The sequence below is a fragment of the Artemia sp. Qi Xiang Cuo genome, chromosome 1, assembly GCF_049724085.1.
Source record: "Artemia sp. Qi Xiang Cuo chromosome 1, ASM4972408v1, whole genome shotgun sequence".
NCBI lineage: Eukaryota > Metazoa > Arthropoda > Branchiopoda > Anostraca > Artemiidae > Artemia > Artemia sp. Qi Xiang Cuo.
This window is the reverse complement of record NC_142794.1, coordinates 13,464,210-13,487,597: the sequence shown is the minus strand read 5'-3', so window position 1 is coordinate 13,487,597 and position 23,388 is coordinate 13,464,210. Positions and strand designations below refer to the sequence as shown.

At 34.3% G+C, this 23,388-nt stretch overlaps 1 protein-coding gene across 1 annotated transcript; it reads right to left on the bottom strand.

Annotated features, from left to right (window-relative positions):
- Nucleotides 1-1,185: 1,185 nt before the first annotated feature.
- LOC148956024 (uncharacterized) lies at nucleotides 1,186-20,811 on the bottom strand. The gene is made up of 4 exons (XM_089093613.1): nucleotides 20,571-20,811; nucleotides 13,885-14,003; nucleotides 10,515-10,638; nucleotides 1,186-1,388 (listed from the first exon to the last, which is right to left on the bottom strand). The coding sequence occupies exons 2-4, from the start codon at nucleotides 13,986-13,988 to the stop codon at nucleotides 1,305-1,307; spliced, it is 312 nt and encodes a 103-aa protein (XP_088949739.1). The 5' UTR covers nucleotides 13,989-14,003; nucleotides 20,571-20,811; the 3' UTR covers nucleotides 1,186-1,304.
- Nucleotides 20,812-23,388: the final 2,577 nt, after the last annotated feature.

Below are 23,388 nucleotides of genomic sequence, written 5' to 3'. Positions count from 1 at the left end.
GTTCCTATGACATTTCTTTCTATAAGAAGTGCCCTGGTCTAATAAACAAAACACTATATTGTGCTCACATTGCTCTTTACTTAGGCAGCCCTATCGCGCTGCCTATGATATCTTGTCTTGAGATTTAAATTATACAGCACAGTAAGTGCCGATTAGACCAGGTAAGCCCCCCCCCCTAAAATTCAGCCTATGGGCGCCCATGAATATATCCAATCAAAGTTTTGAGATAGTCATTTTGTTCAGCGTAGTTGATTTCCAGATGGAAATTATGTTTTTGAGGAGGACACTCCCCCACAGTCCTCCGGGCAAGGGTTTTAATTTATGCCCTGGGAGCATATAAGATTTTTTTTATAGATAGCATTGTCGTAGAAACTTCAAAAAAGGCTCATTTGACAGGAAATTCAAAGTGCTAGTGCCTGCCTGACACCACTCCTCTACTTCATCTCCAAAGACAAAACGAAAAAAAATTGAATCGCAAAGTGAACAGAATCAGAAGCTGAATTGGCTTGGAGAGGTATGTGGTAGCACTTTCCAATCCATGGGAAAATCCTCCTTTTCGAATTTCTATATTTTCATATTAATTATTGTAGTAAAATATTTTGCAAACCGGCCAAGGAACCGCCACCGATGTTAATCACTTTCGGGCTTTAATTGAAACCGCTCGGCGATTGCTTGGACATATCTTTCTACTCGAAAGCAATAACTAATTCTGAAAAAAAAAAATGCTTGATGGAGCCACTTTAGAAAATCTTCTCTGACATAAACTCTGAGTCTGACAAAACAGTAGCTAAAACTTTGTTGATCTTCAACTCTCGTGAGAACTCCCACAGCTCTTTTTCTAAAACGCGCTTTACACAGAAAAGGAAAACTTGAACTTTTGTTATGACCTCTAGATAACCCATAATATGCAAACTAGTCCTGACATGACGCTGTGGGTTTGAGCTTAGCTTGGTAATCCAGAGATCGAACACAGAGGTCGAACTTTGGATATCCACAGATCAAACCCGGAGATCGAACCATGGAGATCCAGATATCGAACCTGGAGGTAGCAGCATACTGCAGGGCTGGCACAGGGACCTTAGTAGTTAAGAAGCGTCGTTAATCCGATTACTTACTACTACTACTACCATTTAAACTATCAACATAATGCCATAATACCAACCATACAGACAACCCATAATTTCACATAGACTACCCATAAAATTTAATGATAAAAACCAGCAAAATGATCAAACGTCAATGAGAAAAAAAAAATTAAACTTCTTCTAGAATGAGGCTGCTTCTCAAAAATATAGTAAGCACTACTACTTCTGCTTCTTCAGCACTGCTTCAAAGGTGCCAAGTGATATGCATAACTGAGCTCCATAATAAGTCGTCATTACCATGAACTAAAAAAGGGAGTAAACAAATTATCCATTGGCTTAGCTCGGACAAAGCGTAAATGTTGGAGAGGGAGAGAAGTCTTGGGTAATTGTTGGAACCGTATTTGCTGATTTAAAGTCTCATCTGAACTGAACATCCTAACATAAATGGGCTACTGACTGATCAAACGAAATACACACTTCTTAAACCAGTCAAAATGCAGTAAAAAAAAGTCTTTCGTCACTTAAATACGTATTTGTGCCAGTTTCTCAAGCACTACAGAAGAGATTAAGCTATTTTCAGAATTTCAAGCAGTGCAACCAAAACTGAAATTTGAAAATTGTATTGTAAATCAAAATCTAGGAGTAAAATCCAAGCTTTAAAACCATTCTAAAGTTAACAAATGCTTAATTAACAGCATTTTAAAATAAAAAGCATAGCTAGTAAGAAGGGGAGGGGGAACTTTCCCAAAAAGTAGGCAGCTAAGGGGACAGTTGCCCCCTCTCATTTACAAGATAATTAATGTTCGTTTTTAGTTTGACTCTTATGTAACGATGATTCAAGAAAAAAACGGTCAATTTAGGAGATTGTCAAATTGATTTAAAAAACGGTTATTTTTAAATAAAAAGAAAGAGCAACACTAAAAGTTAAAATGAACAGAATTTATTCCATATATGAGGAGGCTGTCTCCACCACAGTCCCATTCTTTAGTTTAAAGTTTTATAGTGCTAAGCTAAAATCTTTTATGAGTATAATACTGCTTGACCAATTGTTCTTAAAACAATAAGGACATAAGGTCAACCTTTAGCGTATAAATTAGGAGATGAGGAGAAGACAGCCTTCTTAAGAAATGGAATAGCTCAAGTTCGTTATAGAATTTGGAGGGGGAGGGGTCTAAAATATCAAAAATGAGTATAGGACAGCAAATTCCATAATTTTCAAGATGAATTCTTCTAAGATATATGTTTTCATAAGGATGTCTCTAAAGGACATAAGAAGGGGGTAGGGAGTTTTCAATACCCCCTTGAAACTAAGATGGCATTATAAAAGTGTTTATGATAAAGAAAGAGAGAAATATTCCCATTCAAATTTCGATTAAAACAAAGGTCCTGCTAGTACTCGTAACCTTCTTCTGAGAAATTTCCTAGCAGCACTCATATTGCCCCTCCCCCAGCACTCCAAAATTTGTACAGCTGCGTATAAGAATATAGTGTCTCATGAAGAACAGAAAAAAAAATCTGCAACTAGAGAAAGCTAGTCCCCAAATTACAGGCTTAATCCCAAACTATTCAAGCGAATGAAGAGAGATTATAGATTCACTTCGACCCCCCCCCCCCTCAGAAAAAAATTCTTTATTTATTTGAAGGTTCAAAGAAAGGAAAAAAAAAATTGAGAATAAGGTTACACTTTTTTACCCTTCATGCCCATTCCTCCTATCCATCGTATATTGCCTCTGAAACTGAGATGCTCAAATATCATTATTTTTTATGATTTTAAACCGATTGGCTATATGAGAATTTTTAATCGATATTTTTTTTTTCCTCATTGTGGCAAAATTGTTGTTTTTAGTAACCAAATCCCAGAAAACACCACCCTGTTGTGGCACAATCTATTTTGCTGCTCCAAAAGTATACTAGACCTTTTAATTTCCATGATCATTCTTCAAGCGGGAAAAATACAAAATTTCGTGATGTTGTAGATAGGGGCTTAAAAACTCTTGAAAAAAGGTTCTCTAATTTGCCGAACTTGATGGTGCAATTTTCATCGAGATCAATGTCCCTTTTGAGGAGTTTTCCCCTTTTTGGACCTGGCTTAATCAGGCTCAATCCTAAACTATTCCCGTGAATGAATGCAGATTATAGATTCATTTCAACCCCCCCCCCCCAGAAAATTTTCTTTATTCATTTGAAGGTTCAAGGAAAGAAAGAATTTGAGCAATAAGATTATTCTTTTTTACCCTTCAGGCACATTCCTCCTCTCAACCGTATACTGCCTCTGAAGTTGGGAAGCCCAGAATATAATTTTAAAAAGTTTAAACCTATTTGCTATGTCAGAATTTTTAGTCGATACCTTTTTCTTCCTCGTTGTGGTAAAACTGTTGTTTTGTGACACTAAATGCCAGAAAACACCACCCTGTTATGATACAATTTTTTTGCTACTCCAAAAGTGTACTAGACCTTTCCATTTCCATGATCATTCTTCAAAAGAAAAATCAAAATAAAATACAAAATTTCGTGATTTTGTAGATAGGGGCTTGAAAACTCAGAAAAAAGGTTCTCTGATGGTGCAATTTTCATCGAGTTCAATGGCACTTTCGGAGGTGTTTTCCCCCTTTTTTCGGATCTACTGGACCTGAAACAACATGCCAACGCATCCCGAAAAAAAAGAGAAAAAGAACAGAAAGACAAAAGAAAGAAAGACAAAAAAAAAAAAAAAACAGAACGAATAAAAGTTTCCGTGGTACAGATATAACTAACGCCTTAAATGCGTAAGAAATAATATACTTTGGAATTATATGGTGAAGCCAATCTTTGATAGAAGACTGTAATTTTTCTGGTGATTGACAATGATAGAAGACGTCGGTATATATAATATATAACGATAGAATACGTAAATTCTACGAAGCCAAAAAAGCGAAGCAAGGTCACTATGTAAAGCTTGGCTTGTATGTCTGATTAAAAGTGACAATGTCTTTCAAAGAAATTGCTTGAAAAAAAAATTGATTAAAATTCCTGTATTTTTAAGCGAGCTAAAATAATCATTTCAAAAACACTGTTTGTCAAGTTCTGTTTGTAATCATTCTCAAAGAGTATTGGTAACATATAAGAGTTGAAATAAAGACGACCAACCGCCGAGAGTATCTGGCAAGTGACCCAAAAATTGGGAAAATTTGTGAAAAATTGAAATTTTCTCAGAATGTGGGGCTGAATTTAGGCAACGACTAGGTACTATTTGAAAGATAAAGATGGCTTAAACGATAGTTTGCCTGTTGTTTCAAGCAAATTAATGGTCCTATGTCAATTCTATATTCTTGGTCAACCTTCTTAAGACCATAGGCGGGGGTGCCTTGTTTGCCTCTCATTACAGGCAATCTAACGGTCTTATGTCAATTTAAAATTCTTGGTCAACATGTCTGAGACTCTAGGCAGGCATGCCTTTCCAAAAACTAACAAACAAGTATGTGTCCAATAAGAGAGTGATGCCTACTCCCGCCATTTACCCGTGCCCCAGCCATTTAAACATTTGCCTCTCAATTACTTGGACTATCTGTCTTGGCTTTTCTCTGTCTACAATTAGCCATGTCTTGATGCAACCTACTGCAAAATACTTCATAACTTCAATTCAAAATCAACGGAAAATTTTTCTTTAAAAAAGAAAAGAAAAGTAAGACAAATGTAAGACTGACATCAGCAATACTTTTTTACTTCATGCTTTTTATTTTGTTTTAGAAACTAATAGCTTCAGAACAGATCTCATTTTCACTTCTGGCTAAATGTGGTCATAATTAATATAAGAATAATTAATTTAATTAGTGTAATTGGTAAAACTAGGGTAATAATAAGTATCTGATCTCAGTTCCTGACATATTAACTATCTCATATTCATGACCCATACTCTTTGATCATTCTTACAAATTCCTTCAATTAGTTAGCAATATACTTAACTGAGAAAAAAGTTAATTTGGATTAAAACATAAGTTTTGTTCTAATAGATCTAAAGTTGCTTAAGATTAGTTTGGAGAATCCCAGTAGTAAAATTTGGGCCTAAAATGATATTTTTCTTATATTTCAGACTTCCAATACCGAAAGGTTAGTGTGCTTATAAAAGTTATATATATATATATATATATATATATATATATATATATATATATATATATATATATATATATATATATATTAGGAAAAGCCATAAGATTATATAAGAGCAGATGGTAGCTGCCATTAAGAGGGATAGGAAAAGATAAAATGTTCTGCTTTTTTTCTTTCTTTCTCGGGATTTTCCGTTTCTTTCAAAAATACCATGTGATGCCTCTGTTTTTTAGTGATATCTTTTCCTCTCCAGTTTAGTAATTTTTCCAGTATATATATATATATATATATATATATATATATATATATATATATATATATATATATATATGTATATACTGAGAGAAAAGTAGACTTTCTCTAATTGTGTTTCAATTCGAGTGTTCCACTTTTACACACCCACTGCTGGAATTTTTTTTAGGTTACCCATCATAGGTCCCAGTATTGTTGTAAGCGGGGATACGGAGGAAGAAGGAACAAACATTCATATCAAATTCAAGTGGTGGAGAGGGAGGGGATGGCAAAGGTTAAATACAGAAATTTTCCCAGAAAGATTCGTGAAGGATATTTATATCCATTTACCTTGTGGTCATTTTTTTATTGTACTTCCTCTTCCAATATTTTATTTCAATACTTTCTAATTCATAAAATTTTAGTTGTTTCAGCTATGCATTTCTAGTGATTTTTTTTATTTTTATCTCTTACATCTCTATTCTTGTATTTAGGTGAAATTAACTAAAAAAAAACAAGTTTTTTTTAACTGAAAGTAAGGAGCCACATTAAAACTTAAAATGAACAGAAATAATTCCGTATATGAAAGGGGCTGTCCCCTCCTCAACGCCTCGCTCTTTAAGCCAAAGTTTTTTATTGTTTAAAAAAATAAACTTTAGCGTAAGGAGCGAGGCATTGAGGAGGGGACAGCCCCTTTCATATACGGAATAATTTCTGTTCGTTTTAAGTTTTAATGTCACTCCTTACTTTCAGTTAAAAAAAACTTGTTTTTTTAGTTAATTTCTGAACGTTTTTGAATTAATGCAGCTTTTATTTTGTCTCACCGTACATGAATATTTAAATCGAAATTTGCATATTATTATTCCTTTTTTTTGGCTAATTGGCTTTCTCGAAATTTTTTTCTGACGTAACTTACGAATTAACTTAGGTAACGAATTTCTATATTCGTATGTTTTTATTACGTATATTAGGGAGTTTGTTCCCTAGTCAATACCTCGCTCTTTACGCTAAAGTTAGAATTTTTTTAGAATAACACGCCCCAGAATCACAAAGACTTTGTAATTATAATATATAGGCATTTTTAAATTACTAAAAAAATTTATATTGAAGAGCGAAGTATTGAATAGGGGGAGAACCCTCTCATATACGTAAAAATTTCTGTTTGTTTTAAGTTTTAATGTTGCTCCTTATTTATTTTTTTTTTATTTAATTTCTGATCGTTTTTTAAATAATGCTGGGAAATCTGGCACCCCCTTCATAGAAATGTTCCTTTCCCAAGGAAATATCCTCCATGGAAAGATCCTCCCCCGTAACCCTAACTCCGACCCCGAAGTAAAAAATAAACAGAGTAAAACACTAGTAAAAAATTCCTCCTGAAAACACATGTATACTTCCCAATAACCAATAATAGCCTATATGTAAACAATGGGCAAAGTTTATAACTTGCATCCCTTCCCCCGGGAACTGTGGGAGATTAAGTCATCCTCAAAGACATATTAATTAGGCTTTCGACTATGCTGAACAAAATAGCTATCTCAAAATTTTGATTGGGTGACTTCGGGAAAAAAATGAGCGTGGGAAGGGGCCAAGTTGCCCTCCGATTTTTTGATCACTTAAAAAGGGCACTAGAACTTTTAATTTCCGTTCGAATGAGCGCTTTCAAGATATTCTAGGACTACTGGATCGATGCGGCACCCCTGAAAAAAAAAAAACTAACAAATAAACACGCATTCGTGATCTTTCTTCTGGCAAAAAATGCAAAATTCCACATTTTTGCAGATAGGAGCTTGAAACTTCGATAATAGGGTTCTGTGATATGCTTAATCTGATGGTTTGATTTTCATTAAAGTTCTGTGACTTTAATGGGGTGTTTTGCCCATTTTCCAAACATAAAGAATATTTTCTAAGGTGCGTAACTTTTGATGGATAAGACTAAACTTGATTAAACTTATATATTTGAAATCAGCATAAAATCTAATTCTTCTGATGTATCTATTGGTATCAAAATTCCGTTTTATAGTTTCGTTTACTACTGAGCCGGGTCGCTCCTTACTTACAGTTCGTTACCACGAACTGTTTGATATTTCGAACTATGTGAGTGACTTTCTATTGAGTAGTTAGGAATAACATAGAATTACTTCTTGAAATTCACAGCGTGGTAAAAAAAAACCTATCAGGGCCATACCTATGATTTTTTTTTTTTTGATGGGGAGTTACGAAAAAATTCCGAGGGAGGGGGGGGGGGTAAAAAACGTTAAAATACACATCAAAAATTTGTTTATGTTCATTTTTTTCCAGTCGGACAAACATTTCGGGAGGGGGGGATTCAGACCCCCTAGCCCCTCCCCTGGATATTTTTTTCAGGGGGGGGGGGGTTACACACAAAAACCTAAAAACGCATGCAAGATCAGTTACATCCATTTTCGTTACGTTTTTACGAATTAAAAAAACATTTCGGGGGGGGGGGGGGTTCAAACCCCCCTATGGTCATGCACTTAGTTTTTTCTAATATCCTGATCCCCCCGTGATATTCAAATTTTATTGTTCAAAATTTTTCGCGCTTACCCCGAAATTAAATTTCGGTTACTGTCATTACAAATAAACAGTAACTTTCACGGTCACATTTGATGTGCGAGACCTTTTTACCCCCCCCCCCCCCCAAAAAAAAATGCAGTTTATTAGGCCCTACTTCTCTGTTAAACAAAAAACTATCAATAAACATTGTCATGAGTCTCTCGTTTAACTAGACCTCTTACCCCAATGTGTGTATAATAATACCAGTGATTGCATGGTACAGCGACAAGAAACAAAAAATTTAAAAAGCACCTTAGACACAGTTTCGACAATGTCAGGGCTCACAACAGAGCTGCGCTATATTATTTTCCATCATCTTAACTAGAAAAATTTATTATAGCCTACAGAAAACAAACCTCAAACTGAATAGATGGTCGAAGTGTACTATGGATACGGCCTTGAATTCTATGTATATTGTTCACTCTACTCTATTTATAGCGTAGAGTTAAGCTACATTTATAGCGTAGAGTTAAGCTACAGTTACATGAGTTAAGCTCCATCGGGTCTCCTTCACCTTTTCAAATAAAAGGAAGAAAATAGCAAAAATAAAAAAAGCTTAGAAAAAATACACGTCACCTCACCTGCTGTAGCGCAAAAGGCGTTATGTCTCTTCTTTTTCAGTGAGATTAAAAACCTACCACTTAAACTCAGCATGCTTGATCTAACGATCCCACTCCCTTTTCAGTATCTTCACCTTTCAACACTAGCCTACCGAGAGAAGGGAAGCAAATCCTGAATGCTACAGATTATATTGTCAGAAAATTCAAATTATTTCAAAAATTCAAATTCACATTATATCAAAATAAAATCCCAAAAATCGTCTTCCCTTACTAAAATTGAAAGTAAAAAATAATTAAAAATGAAAGATAAGAAAATATTTTTTTTGCTAGGGAAATCATGAATGCCACAAATTTTATTGGAGCAAGTACACAATTATGTACTAAAACATTATACTGTAATAAAAATCCATAAGAAGGTTTTCTTATGAATAAATCCATAAGAAGGTCTCCTATTCCACTTTTGAAGTAGAAAAAATTAGAAGTACAAGACAAAAAAAAATGTTTTCTTTTAGATATTCCAATGATAAAGATTTATGCTACAGTACAGTCAAGCAACAAAGGCCAAAGCAAGGACAAAGAAGATCTTAAACTCACTTTCATCAATTGAAGTTTTCTTCTTTCTAAAAGCATTAAGCAATGCAAGGTTAATAATCTTCTAGGACCTTAATCTGGTCTGAATCGAGAGACGGAATTTTTTTTTAACAATCCAACATGAACTCTGAAGCTAAATATCTATTTATCTTGCATTATTTCTACCCTTTGCGGGGCTGTGGTTTTGATCTCAGCTGCAGCAGAGCCAACGAAGAAGGGGACCCGTCGGTTAAATAAATATAATACCCATAAAAAATCTATTGATTTCCTATGCCACAAATAGCGCAGGAGGAACTATTTTCTATTATTATTATATTATTTCCGCTCTTCAGGACCGAAAAAAAACACTCCCTAAAAAATGGGGCTGCACTTGTCACAATAGGGTTAAGTCAGTTCTTAATATGTTTAGAAACAAAAGATTATACGTAACAAGATATTAAGGTGAAATATATTACCCCTCTAAAAAAAGAACTATTTGCGACCTAGCCTTGCTTCACTACTTATGACAATGCGCTTAAGGTTCTTGGCCTGGAGTCGCTTTTTAACCCCCCGCAGCTACTTATTTTCCAGTTCGGCCCTTTACTGCTCCGTAGCAGCAAACACAGGACGCTCCTGCCCCCGCTAGCCCCCGTTACGTCCTGTACCCAGAGACAACAAGCTCAACCCAGTGACATGCCCTACGACTCGCTACCAGCATTCCTTTGTCCCCTTTTTTACAGACATGGTCAACAAATCCTAAGAAAAGTAATACGATTTTATTCATTTTTTGTTGTCGTGTCTAAACAGAGCAAAACAATTTCTTCAGGAAACTAAATTCCGTTATCAGACTTTTATCACTGCACTAATTTTTAAACCTTGAATTTGCATAGGTCGCACGGCAAATCTGTAGTATTCAGAGAAATATTTAAAAGGTAGTATTAACAGATTAATTTATGAATATTACAAAAAGATAATTAGTGGGCCTTTTTATTCTTTTTTGTGTGTGTTTTCTTTAGATTGAAATCATCACCTTTATATCTTATTACGTCGTTTTTACAAAACAAGTTATAAATTTATTAGTCAAAAGTTGGAGCTTATACTACTTGTTTGTCTTGGTTTTAGCCTTACTCTGGAGCTCAGAAGCCTACCTTGTAGAAGAAAATGATGACAAATAACAACCCTAAAACCCAAACACGGAATTCCCAGATTTAAAGATTTTCTCTAAAATCCATCACGTCTTACAGTGCTACACATTATGAAAGAGAGCTAAAATAGAACTTTCGTGCTACATATGGCAACCGTGCTTATGATAACACCTTTCAAGCTAACGCAGCCAGCTTATTTGAAGCAGTTTAATTAAGGAAGCAGATTGTGTCTTACAGCCAAAAAAAAAGAAAAAGCTGACCTGCATTAACGGACGAGCACGCTGTCTCACGACGTAAGGTCTGGGTCTTGACACGTACCTAGACTGAGTCCGAAGTGCATATAAACTGGAACTATCTACATATTCAATTGCAGATCTTCCAGAACTGTAAAATTAAACGTGATTTATTCTATATATGAAAAATAATATACTTACCAACAATTAACTTATCACACTTAAGGCTTATATTCTCTGTGAAACATGCGATTTTGCGGAAACCCTACAGAAGCAAATTCTACTTTCGATTTCCGAAGTATTTTCAACGCAATTTAAATCTAAAAAAAAGCGGAGCGAATTTGGAAATACAAATTCGGCATATAGATACAGCTGAATCTCAGCTATCAAATGATAGAATTTCCATCTTACTTTTAAACATTAAAACTGCAGGGATGAAAAAAAAAAAAAAAAAAAAAAAAAAAAAATACAGAAGGAAATTTTAATTCACTGGGATACAAAAAGGATACCTCACAGGCAAGGCCGAATCAAAAATTTGTTTCCGTTGGGAGGGGTGGGGGTACCCAAAAAGCTTTACAAAACGCAACAAATGTATTTTTTAATTTTTAAACCAGAGAAAAATGTTGGTGAGAGGTGGGTGTTCAAGCTGGATGCCCCCACCCCCCACCTGGATAAGTCCCTGATCAAAGGAATATAAAATAAAAATAAAAACACAACAGAATAATACTTGGATCTTCGACGAATTAACAAGGGATTAGAAAACGGTAGTGCCAATGAAAGAGCAGCTTTTGGCAACCTAACTAGAAAGTATGAAATTTAAAAGAAAGTTAAAGTCATTGATAAAATATGTGGAGCTAATTATTATTGGAGAGACTGTTAATTACTTAAGGAACTGCTATTAGGTTGTTCCTTTATCTGTACTAAATTTCAACTTAGGGTACACGCAAGATTTTTGAATAAAAAGACTTGGTTCATTTTGCTAGAATCCCATATCAGAAAAATAAATCGGACGTGCAATAGTATAGGTAAAGTAGACATCTTACTTTGACGCTTTATTGTTGGCGCTTTGCCGATTTGATTTTATTTAAATGTGAGCTAACCTTTCGTGTTTCTTTTTTTTCTATAGCTTTTTCTTTATGTTTTGCTTAGGCTATTTTTTTTCATTGATATAGGCTTCCGGATGCGAAGCCAAAATATTAGGAATATCATTATAATTATTACAAAATTCTTATTGAAAATAACTTGCCTGTTTCAAGTGTCTCTAATTATTTTTCACTCTAAAAAAAAATTAACAGAATTATAACTTTAAACGAGCCCGAGGGAAGTACAATAGAAATTGGAATTAATGTCTTTTGATTTCGCGTAGTCGCCAAGTTCATGATTTTTTATTCTTTTTTTTTACTCAACGGCAAGTTCAAACAGATTGAAAAACGGTCTCCCAGCCTGTAAAAACAGTTGCTTTGCCAGGAAAAACATCACTTTGGAACGTTTTTTTCTTCTTCAAATTGCCCAAGTGGAGAAAAGTTTATCAGGCCAAGTTTCCGTGGTGTATCTGCATTTATAAACCATTTCTCAAACGAAGAGAAAGTAACAACAAAAATGGTGGAACTTAACCATTTCAATCATTCCACCAGTATACAATGAACACTAGACTGTTCTTTGTCTCTTATTTTCGTGCATGTGTAAAAAAATGAAATAAATAAATAGACATCCATGTCCACCCTTCCAAAAAAAAATACAAACTTTTGTATGTTTATTGATAGAGGGTTAAAACATTCACTCTTGGATTCAAGTCTGCTTCAAGACAAGTCTGCTTCAAAACGAGAGCTCCCGTTTTTGAAGGCGATTAGCGTTGCATTTACGACGATAGCGAGAAAATCAAATATCCTAATAGCTTTTGAACAGCTTTAAACTAAAAGAATTTTACAAATTTGGAATCACTATAAAATGCAGAACTTTTAATATGTATATTGTTATCAAAATTCTGTTTTTTAGAGTTTCGATTGTTCCGTTCATAGTAAAACCGTTCATTACCATGAACCGTTTTGAAAATGCGGAAATCTCGGTATTTTTGGATATAATGGATTGAAAACTCCAATCCTTGATATTCAGCAAAATATAATAAATAATGCTTTTAAAGTATTATATTGTGACCACGAAAAGAATGTAAACAAGAATTCTTTGACAAAGAGAAAAATAAAGCTTTTTTTATTTCACCTTTTTTTAATTACAAATTTTTAAATGATAATACCAAAAAATATATTTTTCAAAGATAATAACAAAAAAGATATTTTTCAATGAAAATACTTCCAACAAGGTTGTTTTCAAAACCAAGGGGAGGAGGGTGGGGGGGGGGGGTAGGGGCAAAAAATCTGCTGGGGGGCATGATTTCAAACATTTCACCAAAAATGATTTCATATTCCAGGATTATAATGTGAAGACTACACGGTTTTCTATGAACGTTTTTACAGTTCAACAGACCGTTTTACAAGTATACCTGAGCTTGAAAGACCGGCTAAAGGAAATTTCACCAGCTAGTCGCGAATAACAAGCGAAAAGACAAATTATTTAAACATTTACATCGCTTCCATTATCATGAACAATATTTACATATAAACCAGCGTTAATAATTGGTCCCAGTCCTTATCATGCAAACTTTTCAAAATACTATTCATTTTGGAAGTGATTGACGATAACATGAAGAAAAATGTCAAAACTGGAAGTTTTATTTCAGCTATGAACGTGATAATTTGAATCTATCGCCAAAAACCACTAGCCAGAAACATTTTCCACTGGCACTGCAGGGTGGATTTGCTTTCCAAGTCAAGCCAAATCTTGTCTTGTCGCAAATAAGAGTCTTGCAACTTTCTGCTAGTTGCGAATTATGAATATAAACAATGGAAAGCTAAACTGACTTCGCTTTCTACCTCGTGAATAACGACTTTATTTGTAACCACATCATGAACAGCATAAAAGAAGTTTTGATTAAATTAATATAGATGGCGCGCGAGTTCCTCAGAATAGAAAATTTCAGGTTAGGAATATCTTATCCAGCTCGACTTCTGGTATTTGCTAGTATGTTTGAGCATGGTATTTGTTTTGTATTTTATTATAAACAAAGATGTAAGCTATATACTCACCCCGTTTGTTATGCACATTTTATCATGGTCTTTGCATCTCAAAGACTCATTTAACATTTATGAGCGAAATTTTTGATTTTTTCTCTCTTTTGAGCTAATCATTGTTATTTTATCTGAATAGATCTAAAGTTGCTTAAGATTAGTTTGGAGAATCCCAGTAGTAAAATTTGGGCCTAAAATGATATTTTTCTTATATTTCAGACTTGCAATACCGAAAGGTTGGTGTGCTTATAAAAGTTGATTCTCTTTCCCATTACCTATGACTTCGGTAATCTGATGCTAAGGTACGTGCCATCCTTACAGGTCGTTCTCTAAATAAATATGAGGTGGAGCTTGGAGAATGAATCGATGGTCCTTCCATCGGGGCGGGCCCAGACTATAAAATAAAACCAAATTAAGTACGATAGAACACTTAGAAATGTAAAACTAGAGCAACAGGCAAATTGCATGGTTATAAATGAGTAACATTCAGCCTATAAAAATCCTAAACAGGGTTGCAACTAGGTTAAAGAAAATTACTATATATATATATATATATATATATATATATATATATATATTAGGAAAAGCCATAAGATTATATAAGAGCAGATGGTAGCTGCCATTAAGAGGGATAGGAAAAGATAAAATGTTCTGCTTTTTTTCTTTCTTTCTCGGGATTTTCCGTTTCTTTCAAAAATACCATGTGATGCCTCTGTTTTTTAGTGATATCTTTTCCTCTCCAGTTTAGTAATTTTTCTCCAGTTTAGAAATATATATATATATATATATATATATATATATATATATATATATATATATATATATATATATATATATATGTATATACTGAGAGAAAAGTAGACTTTCTCTAATTGTGTTTCAATTCGAGTGTTCCACTTTTACACACCCACTGCTGGAATTTTTTTAGGTTACCCATCATAGGTCCCAGTATTGTTGTAAGCGGGGATACGGAGGAAGAACGAACAAACATTCATATCAAATTCAAGTGGTGGAGAGGGAGGGGATGGCAAAGGTTAAATACAGAAATTTTCCCAGAAAGATTCGTGAAGGATATTTATATCCATTTACCTTGTGGTCATTTTTTTATTGTACTTCCCCTTCCAATATTTTATTTCAATACTTTCTACTTCATACAATTTTAGTTGTTTCAGCTATGCATTTCTAGTGATTTTTTTATTTTTATCTCTTACATCTCTATTCTTGTATTTAGGTGAAATTAACTAAAAAAAACAAGTTTTTTTTAACTGAAAGTAAGGAGCGACATTAAAACTTAAAACGAACAGAAATTATTCCGTATATGAAAGGGGCTGTCCCCTCCTCAACGCCTCGCTCTTTAAGTAAAAGTTTTTTATTGTTTAAAAAAATAAATTTGTGAGACAGAGTCAAACTTTAGCGTAAGGAGCGAGGCATTGAGGAGGGGACAGCCCCTTTCATATACGGACTAATTTCTGTTCGTTTTAAGTTTTAATGTCGCTCCTTACTTTCTGTTAAAATAACTTGTTTTTTTAGTTAATTTCTGAAAGTTTTTGAATTAATGCAGCTTTGATTTTGTCTCACCGTACATGAATATTTAAATCGAAATTCGCATATTAATATTCCTTTTTTTGGCTAATTTGCTTTCTCGAAATTTTTTTCTGACTTAACTTACGAATTAACTTACGTAACGAATTTCTATATTCGTATGTTTTTATTACGTATATTAGGGAGTTTGTTCCCTAGTCAATACCTCGCTCTTTACGCTAAAGTTCGAATTTTTTTCGAATCACAAGCCCCTGAATCACAAAGACCGTTTATATATAATAGATAGGTATTTTTAAATTATTAAAAAACTTTAGCGTGAAAAGCGCATTATTGACTAGGGGGAGAACCCTCTCATATACGTAAAAATTTCTGTTTGTTTTAAGTTTTAATGTTGCTCCTTATTTTTTTTTTATTTAATTTCTGATCGTTTCTTAAATAATGCTGGGAAATCTGGCACCCCCTTCATAGAAATGTTCCTTTCCCAAGGAAATATCCTCCACGGAAAGATCCTCCCCCGTAACCCTAACTCCGACCCCGAAGTAAAAAATAAACAGAGTAAAAAACTAGTACAAAATTCCTCCTGAAAACACATGTATACTTCCCAATAACCAATACTAGCCTATATGTAAACAATGGGCAAAGTTTATAACTTGCATCCCTTCCCCCGGGGAACTGTGGGAGATGTGGGAGTCATCCTCAAAGACATATTAATTAGGCTTTCGACCATGCTGAACAAAATAGCTATCTCAAAATTTTGATTGGGTGACTTCGGGAAAAAAAATGAGCGAAAGAAGGGGCCAAGTTGCCCTCCAATTTTTTGATCACTTAAAAAGGGCACTAGAACTTTTAATTTCCGTTCGAATGAGCGCTTTTACGATATTCTAGGACTACTGGATCGATGCGGCACCCCTGGAAAAAAAACAACTAACAAATAAACACGCATTTGTGATCTTTCTTCTGGCAAAAAATACAGATTTCCACATTTCTGCAGATAGGAGCTTGAAAACTCTACAGTAAGGTTCTCTGATACGCTGAATCTGATGGTTCGATTTTCAATAAATTTCTATGACTTTTAGGGGTTGTTTACCCCTTTTTTCGAAAATAAGGCAAATTTTCTCAGGCGCGTAACTTTTGATAGGTAAGTCTAACCTTGATGAAACTTATATATTTGAAACCAGCATACAAATCTAATTCTTCTAATGTATCTATTGGTATCAAAATTCCGTTTTATAGAGTATTGGTTACTACTGAGCCGGGTCACTCCTTACTTACAGTTCGTTACCACGAACTGTTTGATATTTAGAACTATGTGAGTGACTTTCTATTGAGTAGTTAGTAATAACATAGAATTACTTCTTGAAATTCACAACGTGGTAAAAAAAAAAACCTATCCGGGCCATACCTATGATTTTTTTTTTTTTTTGATGGGGAGTTACAAAAAAAATTCCGGAGGGGGGGGGGGTAAAAACGTTAAAAAACGCATCAAAAATTTGTTTATGTTCATTTTTTTAGAGTCAGACAAACATTTCGGGAGGGGGGGGATTCAGACCCCCGAGCCCCTCCCCTGGATATTTTTTTCAGGGGGGGGGGGTTACACACAAAAACCTAAAAACGCATGCAAGATCAGTTACATCCATTTTCGTTACGTTTTTACGAATGAAACAAACATTTCGGGGGGGGGGGGGTCAAACCCCCTATGGTCATGCACTTAGGCATTTCTAATATCCTGATCCCCCCGTGATATTGAAATTTTATTGTTCAAAATTTTTCACGCTTACCCCGAAATTAAATTTCGGTTACTGTCATTACAAATAAACAGTAACTTTCAGTATCTCCTCGGATCTTTATTATACTCCGAGATCGCCAGCTCTAAGGATGGCAAACTTCAATACAGCATCTGATTACCGAAGTCCGAGGGTATAAATATATATATATATATATATATATATATATATATATATATATATATATATATATATATATATATATATATATATATATATATATACTGAGAGAAAAGTAGACTTTCTCTAATTGTGTTGCAATTCGAGTGTTCCACTTTTATACACCCACTACATTACAAATGTCATTACACAGTCATTGTGTAATGTCTCATAGACATTGTGTAATTACAATGTCATTACACAGTCATTAAATGTCATTAAACAGTAACTTTCACGGTCACATTTGATGTGCGAGACCTTTTAACCCCCCCCCCCCACAAAAAAAGCAGTTTATTAGGCCCTACTTCTCTAATTGTTAAACGAAAAACTATCAATAAACATTGTCATGAGTCTCTCGTTTAACTAGACCTCTTACCCCAATGTGTGTATAATAATACCAGTGATTGCATGGTACAGCAACAATAAACTAAAAATTTAAAAAGCACCTTAGACACAGTTTCGACAATGTCAGGGCTCACAACAGAGCTGCGCTGTATTATTTTCCATCATCTTAACTAGAAAACTTTATTATAGCCTACAGAAAACAAACCTCAAACTGAATAGATGGTCGAAGTGTACTATGGTCTCAAATCATTCTCTTTTTGTTTCAATAGTATTTTTTAAACAGTTTACCATTATTTCTTGAAAACCAAGAGATGTCTTGAAAACCAAGAGAAGTATTATATTATAACTAACCTCTCTGCAAACTAAATTATGCACCTCAGTTAATCCAAGCAAGTAAGCTTCAGATAATTAGTAAGGTAAATACATAAGGGCCCGCTACCCCAGATTTTACTCACCTTAGAACCGTAATAATACCCCCTACAAGGGGCGAAATAAGGTACGAACCAAAATCTACGTTATAACAGCTGGTGAAAGCTGGAGGCCAACTATAAGCTTACTTTAAAACAACAACAAACTTACTTTACAACGGAACGTGAAGGAGGAGCATGTTACCTGGGAAAGGGGATTGGAAAGCTCTTCCGTCATAGTGTTGTTCGGTGTTAGGAAGGTACTTTCCGACTCACTTGTTAAAAACGGAAAAAGTAAGTGTTCTCAGGTCTGAAAACAATTATCAAGCTCCTAACGTTGGAAATACGAAATTTAATTTGTGGCAACATAGCCCCGAATCTGTGGTATCTCAAAAGTGTTTCCATAAAAGTTATGTGGCATTCCATATAAATTTTAAAGAGAAGTAGAAAATCCGATATAAAATCTGAAAATGATAACTGGGCGAAAAACCTAAACGATAATCAAACAGTTCGTGGTTGATTATTGACCCGGCTCCCGGCTCAATGGTAACCAAAACTCTAAAAAACGCAATTTTGATACCAGTAGATACATCAATAGAATTAGATTTTAATTCTGATCAGAGGCAACGCTGTAGCGTTGCCTATAGTAAAGGCCATACGGCTCCAATGTTTTATTATTTATTTATTATTTTTTTTCCCAGAGGCACTTCATATGGAAGGGGTTGTCGTAGAAACTTCAAAGGGGGATCAGTGGATTGGAAATCGAGAGTTCTAGTGCCCTTTTTAATAGTCGAAAATGATTGGATGGCAACTAGCCCCCCCGCCCACGCCCACAAATCCCCCAAACAAAAACCAACAAAATTTTGAGATAGCCCATTTGTTCAGCATAGTTGATTTCCAGATAGAAAATATATTTTTGAGGAGGACACTCCCCCACAACCCTCAGGGCAAGGGTTTTAAGTTATGCCCTGGGGGCATATAAGGTTTTACTGGAAATGTAGGAGTCATCAGTGTTAGATGTAGAAAAAACAAGAAAAAAAATCCTTAGCATAGTAGCTAGGCTGTAACCATAGATAATCTTAGTCCGGTTGAGGAACATTAGAAAAGGATATATAATAAAATAAGAAAAGTAATGGAGAGAATTTTAAGCACTCTTGATTAAGCTTAAATAAAAGCATAAAATAATAAAATTTCAATTTAAATTACGTAGGACAAATAATAAATAAATCGCGAATAATTCAAAAACCCAAGAACAAGCAAGTCCTAATGACGGGACGTCATTAAATAATGGGAAGGGTAATATGTACCGTGAGTAAGATGTGATATATTTAAAATATAAAAAAATAAAATTCTTTCCTTTTAATGATACTTCTGATATAAAGACCTCGCAGCATTCCAGACGTTTTGTTTTACAGACCGACTATTAAATCAAGGAAGACGGTTTTGAATTTCGCGAAAACACTTGGCAAAAAAAATCATGAGGGAATGTCTTACGCAAGAAGTTTCACAGGAAGTTCCAAGTAATCATAGGAACGTGAATGTCTAATCATCAAAATATTGAAAATAAAATTATTGGACGGTCGATTGGCATAATGATTTTAGTTTTTAAACATAATGACAAAGTAGCGGGCCCTCCAGAGGAGTTAGGCTAATCGTGAAGCAGTTCTTAGAGCGCAGAATCAGGACTGGAAATATACAGTGATGAAAAGTGTTTTTCGCGTAAATTGTCATTATTATGATTATTACTATTATGATTAACTTTGCCTCTAGTGTCGTCAATTGAAGTGAAGCTTTGCTCATATACATACATTGTTGCATACCTGAAATGTAAGTTTCAATAAATCCATTACTTTTCTGTTTGTGTTTGTTCTTATTATATGCCTGTATCTCGCCGCATAGTAGATGACTAGTTCAAATGTGCCCATTGGAAACGTTCCCTAAGGAATCAGATTACACTAGAGGTGTAATCCATAAGGAGATGACCAAAGGAAGCGTGGTTACACTCCTGGATTGATGGTTGGAGAACTTCTAACCTACTATAAAGCTATTTTATTTTCTATCATAAATTGGCGCAGTCATTTATTACCTCTGTTATATACGCATTTACCATTTTCCCCCCATTACAAATGGTGCAGCCCTTGGCGGCACAAGTTTATGTCAACTTAGCGGCTCAAGGTAAAACCTAAGCGGTACAAGTGGAGCAATTCCATAACGGCGCAGTTGGCTTGATCCTTAATAATACAGCTTAAAACATTAATGGCACAAGTAGGCGCGGTCGGTTAAATCCCTTAATAGAAAACCGACTTCAAAAAAAAGACAGCCAAAACAAGTACAAAAAAGTTTGTACATTTAGCGTACAAAAACATATACGCTAAAGTTTTTTATTTAAAAAAAAATAGAGTTGTGAGAAAGTTCAACTTTAGCGCAAAGAGCGAGGCGTTGAGGAGGGGACAGCCCCTTTCATATACAGAATAATTTCTGCTCGTTTTAAGTTTTAACGTCGTTCCTTACTTTCATTTAAAAAAAACTTGTTTTTTTTTAATTTTTGAAAATTTTTGAATTAATGCCGGTTTTGATTTTGGCTCACCGTTCATGAATAATTAAAACAAAATTTTCATATTAATTTTACTTTTGTTTGGTTAAATGGCTTTCTCGAAAGTTGTTTAATTTATTTCCGAACCTTTTTATTAGTAATAAATATACGGAACTTACGAATTAACTTACGTAATGAACTTCTGCATTCCTCGGGTTAAAAGGGCATGCCCTTGTATGGGCTTCCAGTATTTCATATAAAATAATAGCTCTACATCCTTGACTATGAAACTCACAAATCACCGATAATCTGCATAAAAATAAAATGTCAAAAATTTAAATGATCAAACAGTTCGTGGTAACGAACTGTAAGTAAGGAGCGACCCGGCTCAATGGTAACCGAAACTCTAAAAAACAGGATTTTGATACCAATAGATACATCAAAAGAATCAGATTTTAATTCTGATTTCAAATATATAAGTTTCATTAAGTTTAATATTACACATCAAGAGTTAAGTGCCTGAGAAAATTTGTCTGATTTTCGAAAAAAGGGGGAAAGACCCCCTAAAATTCATAAAACCTTAATGAAAATCACACCATCATATTCAGCGTATCAGAGAACCCTACTGTAGAGGTTTCAAGCTCCTATCTACAAAAATGTGGAATTTTCCATTTTTCGCCAGAATAAAAATCACGGATGCGTGTTTATTTGTTTGTTTGTTTTGTTGTTTTTTTTTTTTCCCCAGGGGTGATCGTACCGACCCAGTGGTCCTAGAATATCATGGGAGGGTTCATTGGAACGGAAATTAAAAGTTCTAGTGCCCTTTTTAAGTGACCAAAAAAAATGGAGGGCAACTAGGCCCCCTCCCACGCTCATTTTTTTCCCAAAGTCACCCGATCAAAATTTTGAGATAGCCATTTTGTTCAGCATGGTCGAAAATATGATAAAAATGTCTTTTAGGATGACTTGATCCCCAAATGTCCCCTGTGGTTGTGATTATATTTATTAAATTTACCAAATTTTAAATTTTATTTTTGGTTTTTGGTAATTATACAGAATTTTTCTGAGGAGATTTTGTCTGGTAGGGGGGGGTCGGAGTGTGGCGGGGGCACTATGGAAGGATCTTGCTATGCTGGGGGCGCCGGATTTCCCAGCATTATTAAAGAAAAAGGTCAGGAATTAAATATAAGAAAACAATTTTTTCAAATGAACAACTTAGTGTGATTAAGAGGTCATTTTTAAATAACTGGAAAAATAATTAGAACTACAGTTTAAATAGCAGGGTATTGAATAGGGGGCGAACACCCTAATATACGTGTTAAAAATTTATGAATATAGAAGTTCGTTACGTAATTTAATTCTAATTTACGTATATTTATTACTAATAAAAACGTTCGTAAATAAAATTAAACAAGTTTCGAGAAAGCCATTTAACCAAATATAATATGCAAATTTTGTTTTAATTATTCATGTACGGTGAGACAAAATCAAAAACTGCATTAATTCAAAACCGTTCAAAAATTAAATAAAAAAACAAGTTTTTTTAACTGAAATTAAGGAACGACGTTAAAACTTAAAACGAACAGAAATTATTCCGTATATGAAGGGGGCTGTCCCCTCCTCAACGCCTCACTCTTTACGCTAAAGTTTGACTTTCTCACAACTCTATTTTTTTAAACAATAAAAAAACTTTGGCGCAAAGAGCGAGGCGTTGAGGAGGGGACAGCCCCCTTCATATACGGAATAATTTCTGTTCGTTTTAAGTTTTAACGTCGTTCCTTACTTTCAGTTAAAAAAACTTGTTTTTTTTATTTAATATTACACAGGATGGACAAGTTTAACTAGCTTAGAGCAATAATAACATTTTCTCACCTTGAAAGCCATCTAAGACTGTTCTAATAATCGTAAAATGAACCCTTAATGTTCTGGCTTTGCATGCCTTATAAATTGCTAAATCATGGTTGCAGTAATGGCTGCAATCTGTAAAGAGTGAACTACTTTCCATAAAGGCAAAAGTTCAAAATCGTAGTCTTTAAAATAACTGTTAAATAAGAATTTGTTTTGTTTAAAGTTATAAAGGAATGCAAAGTATTATACATGTTCACTCAAACAGTAAAAGTTCATTTCAGAAACAAATTTCCAAAAATTCTGGAAAGAGCTCAAATCTCTTCAAACTGGTGGCAGATCAAAATCAGTAGGATTTTTTACTAACAAAACCATGTGCACTGTGAAAAAGTTAAAATTGGAAATTGAACCAAATTTGTGAGACATAGATATCCTATATTCTGTGATTTTTCCCATATTGCATAGACCTAGAGTTCATTAAATTGTGATTTACCTCAAATTAAAAATCTGGTTTCTGTGTTTAAAGAATATTCTTTTCAATTCTCTAAGGAATTGAATTATTTGCCGATTACCATATAAGCATTGCCACACCACAATTTAAGAAATTATTTTCGGGCGGATCCGAGAAGGATTTCACGGGCAGTCCGAAAGGGAAAAACAAGATGAGTGCTTCTTAGAGCCCCTCCAAGTCATTAACTTCTGTGAAGCATGCTAGTATTCGTAAAAACCAAACAGCTGGAAAAGAAAAAACAATCCAAGCTACTAAGAACGAAAATTTTCAGATAGCATCTCAACCTACACCACCAAGAAAAAGATCAAGATGTTCACCAAAGACACAGCCAAATATTGAAGAAAACATAATTAAAACAGATCCTATCTCAGTTTTGATAAGGAAAACCAATGGAGATCCGTTTCAGCAAGAAGAGATCCTAAATTTAAGGAAATTAAAATTTTCGGCTGCAAAAGCTAAGTTTGATGTGTGTCTTCTTAGATCAGGTATGGCTGAAATTTATTTTCAAAATGAAAATCTGGCAAACATTTTGATTCAAAAGTCTAACATGTTATCTTTTGCAGGTACCATAGTAGAAAGTAAAATTGTAATAAAAAAGACCCTCCACAAATATGTGGTATATGGACTTGACCTAGTTAAAAGTTTTAACATGT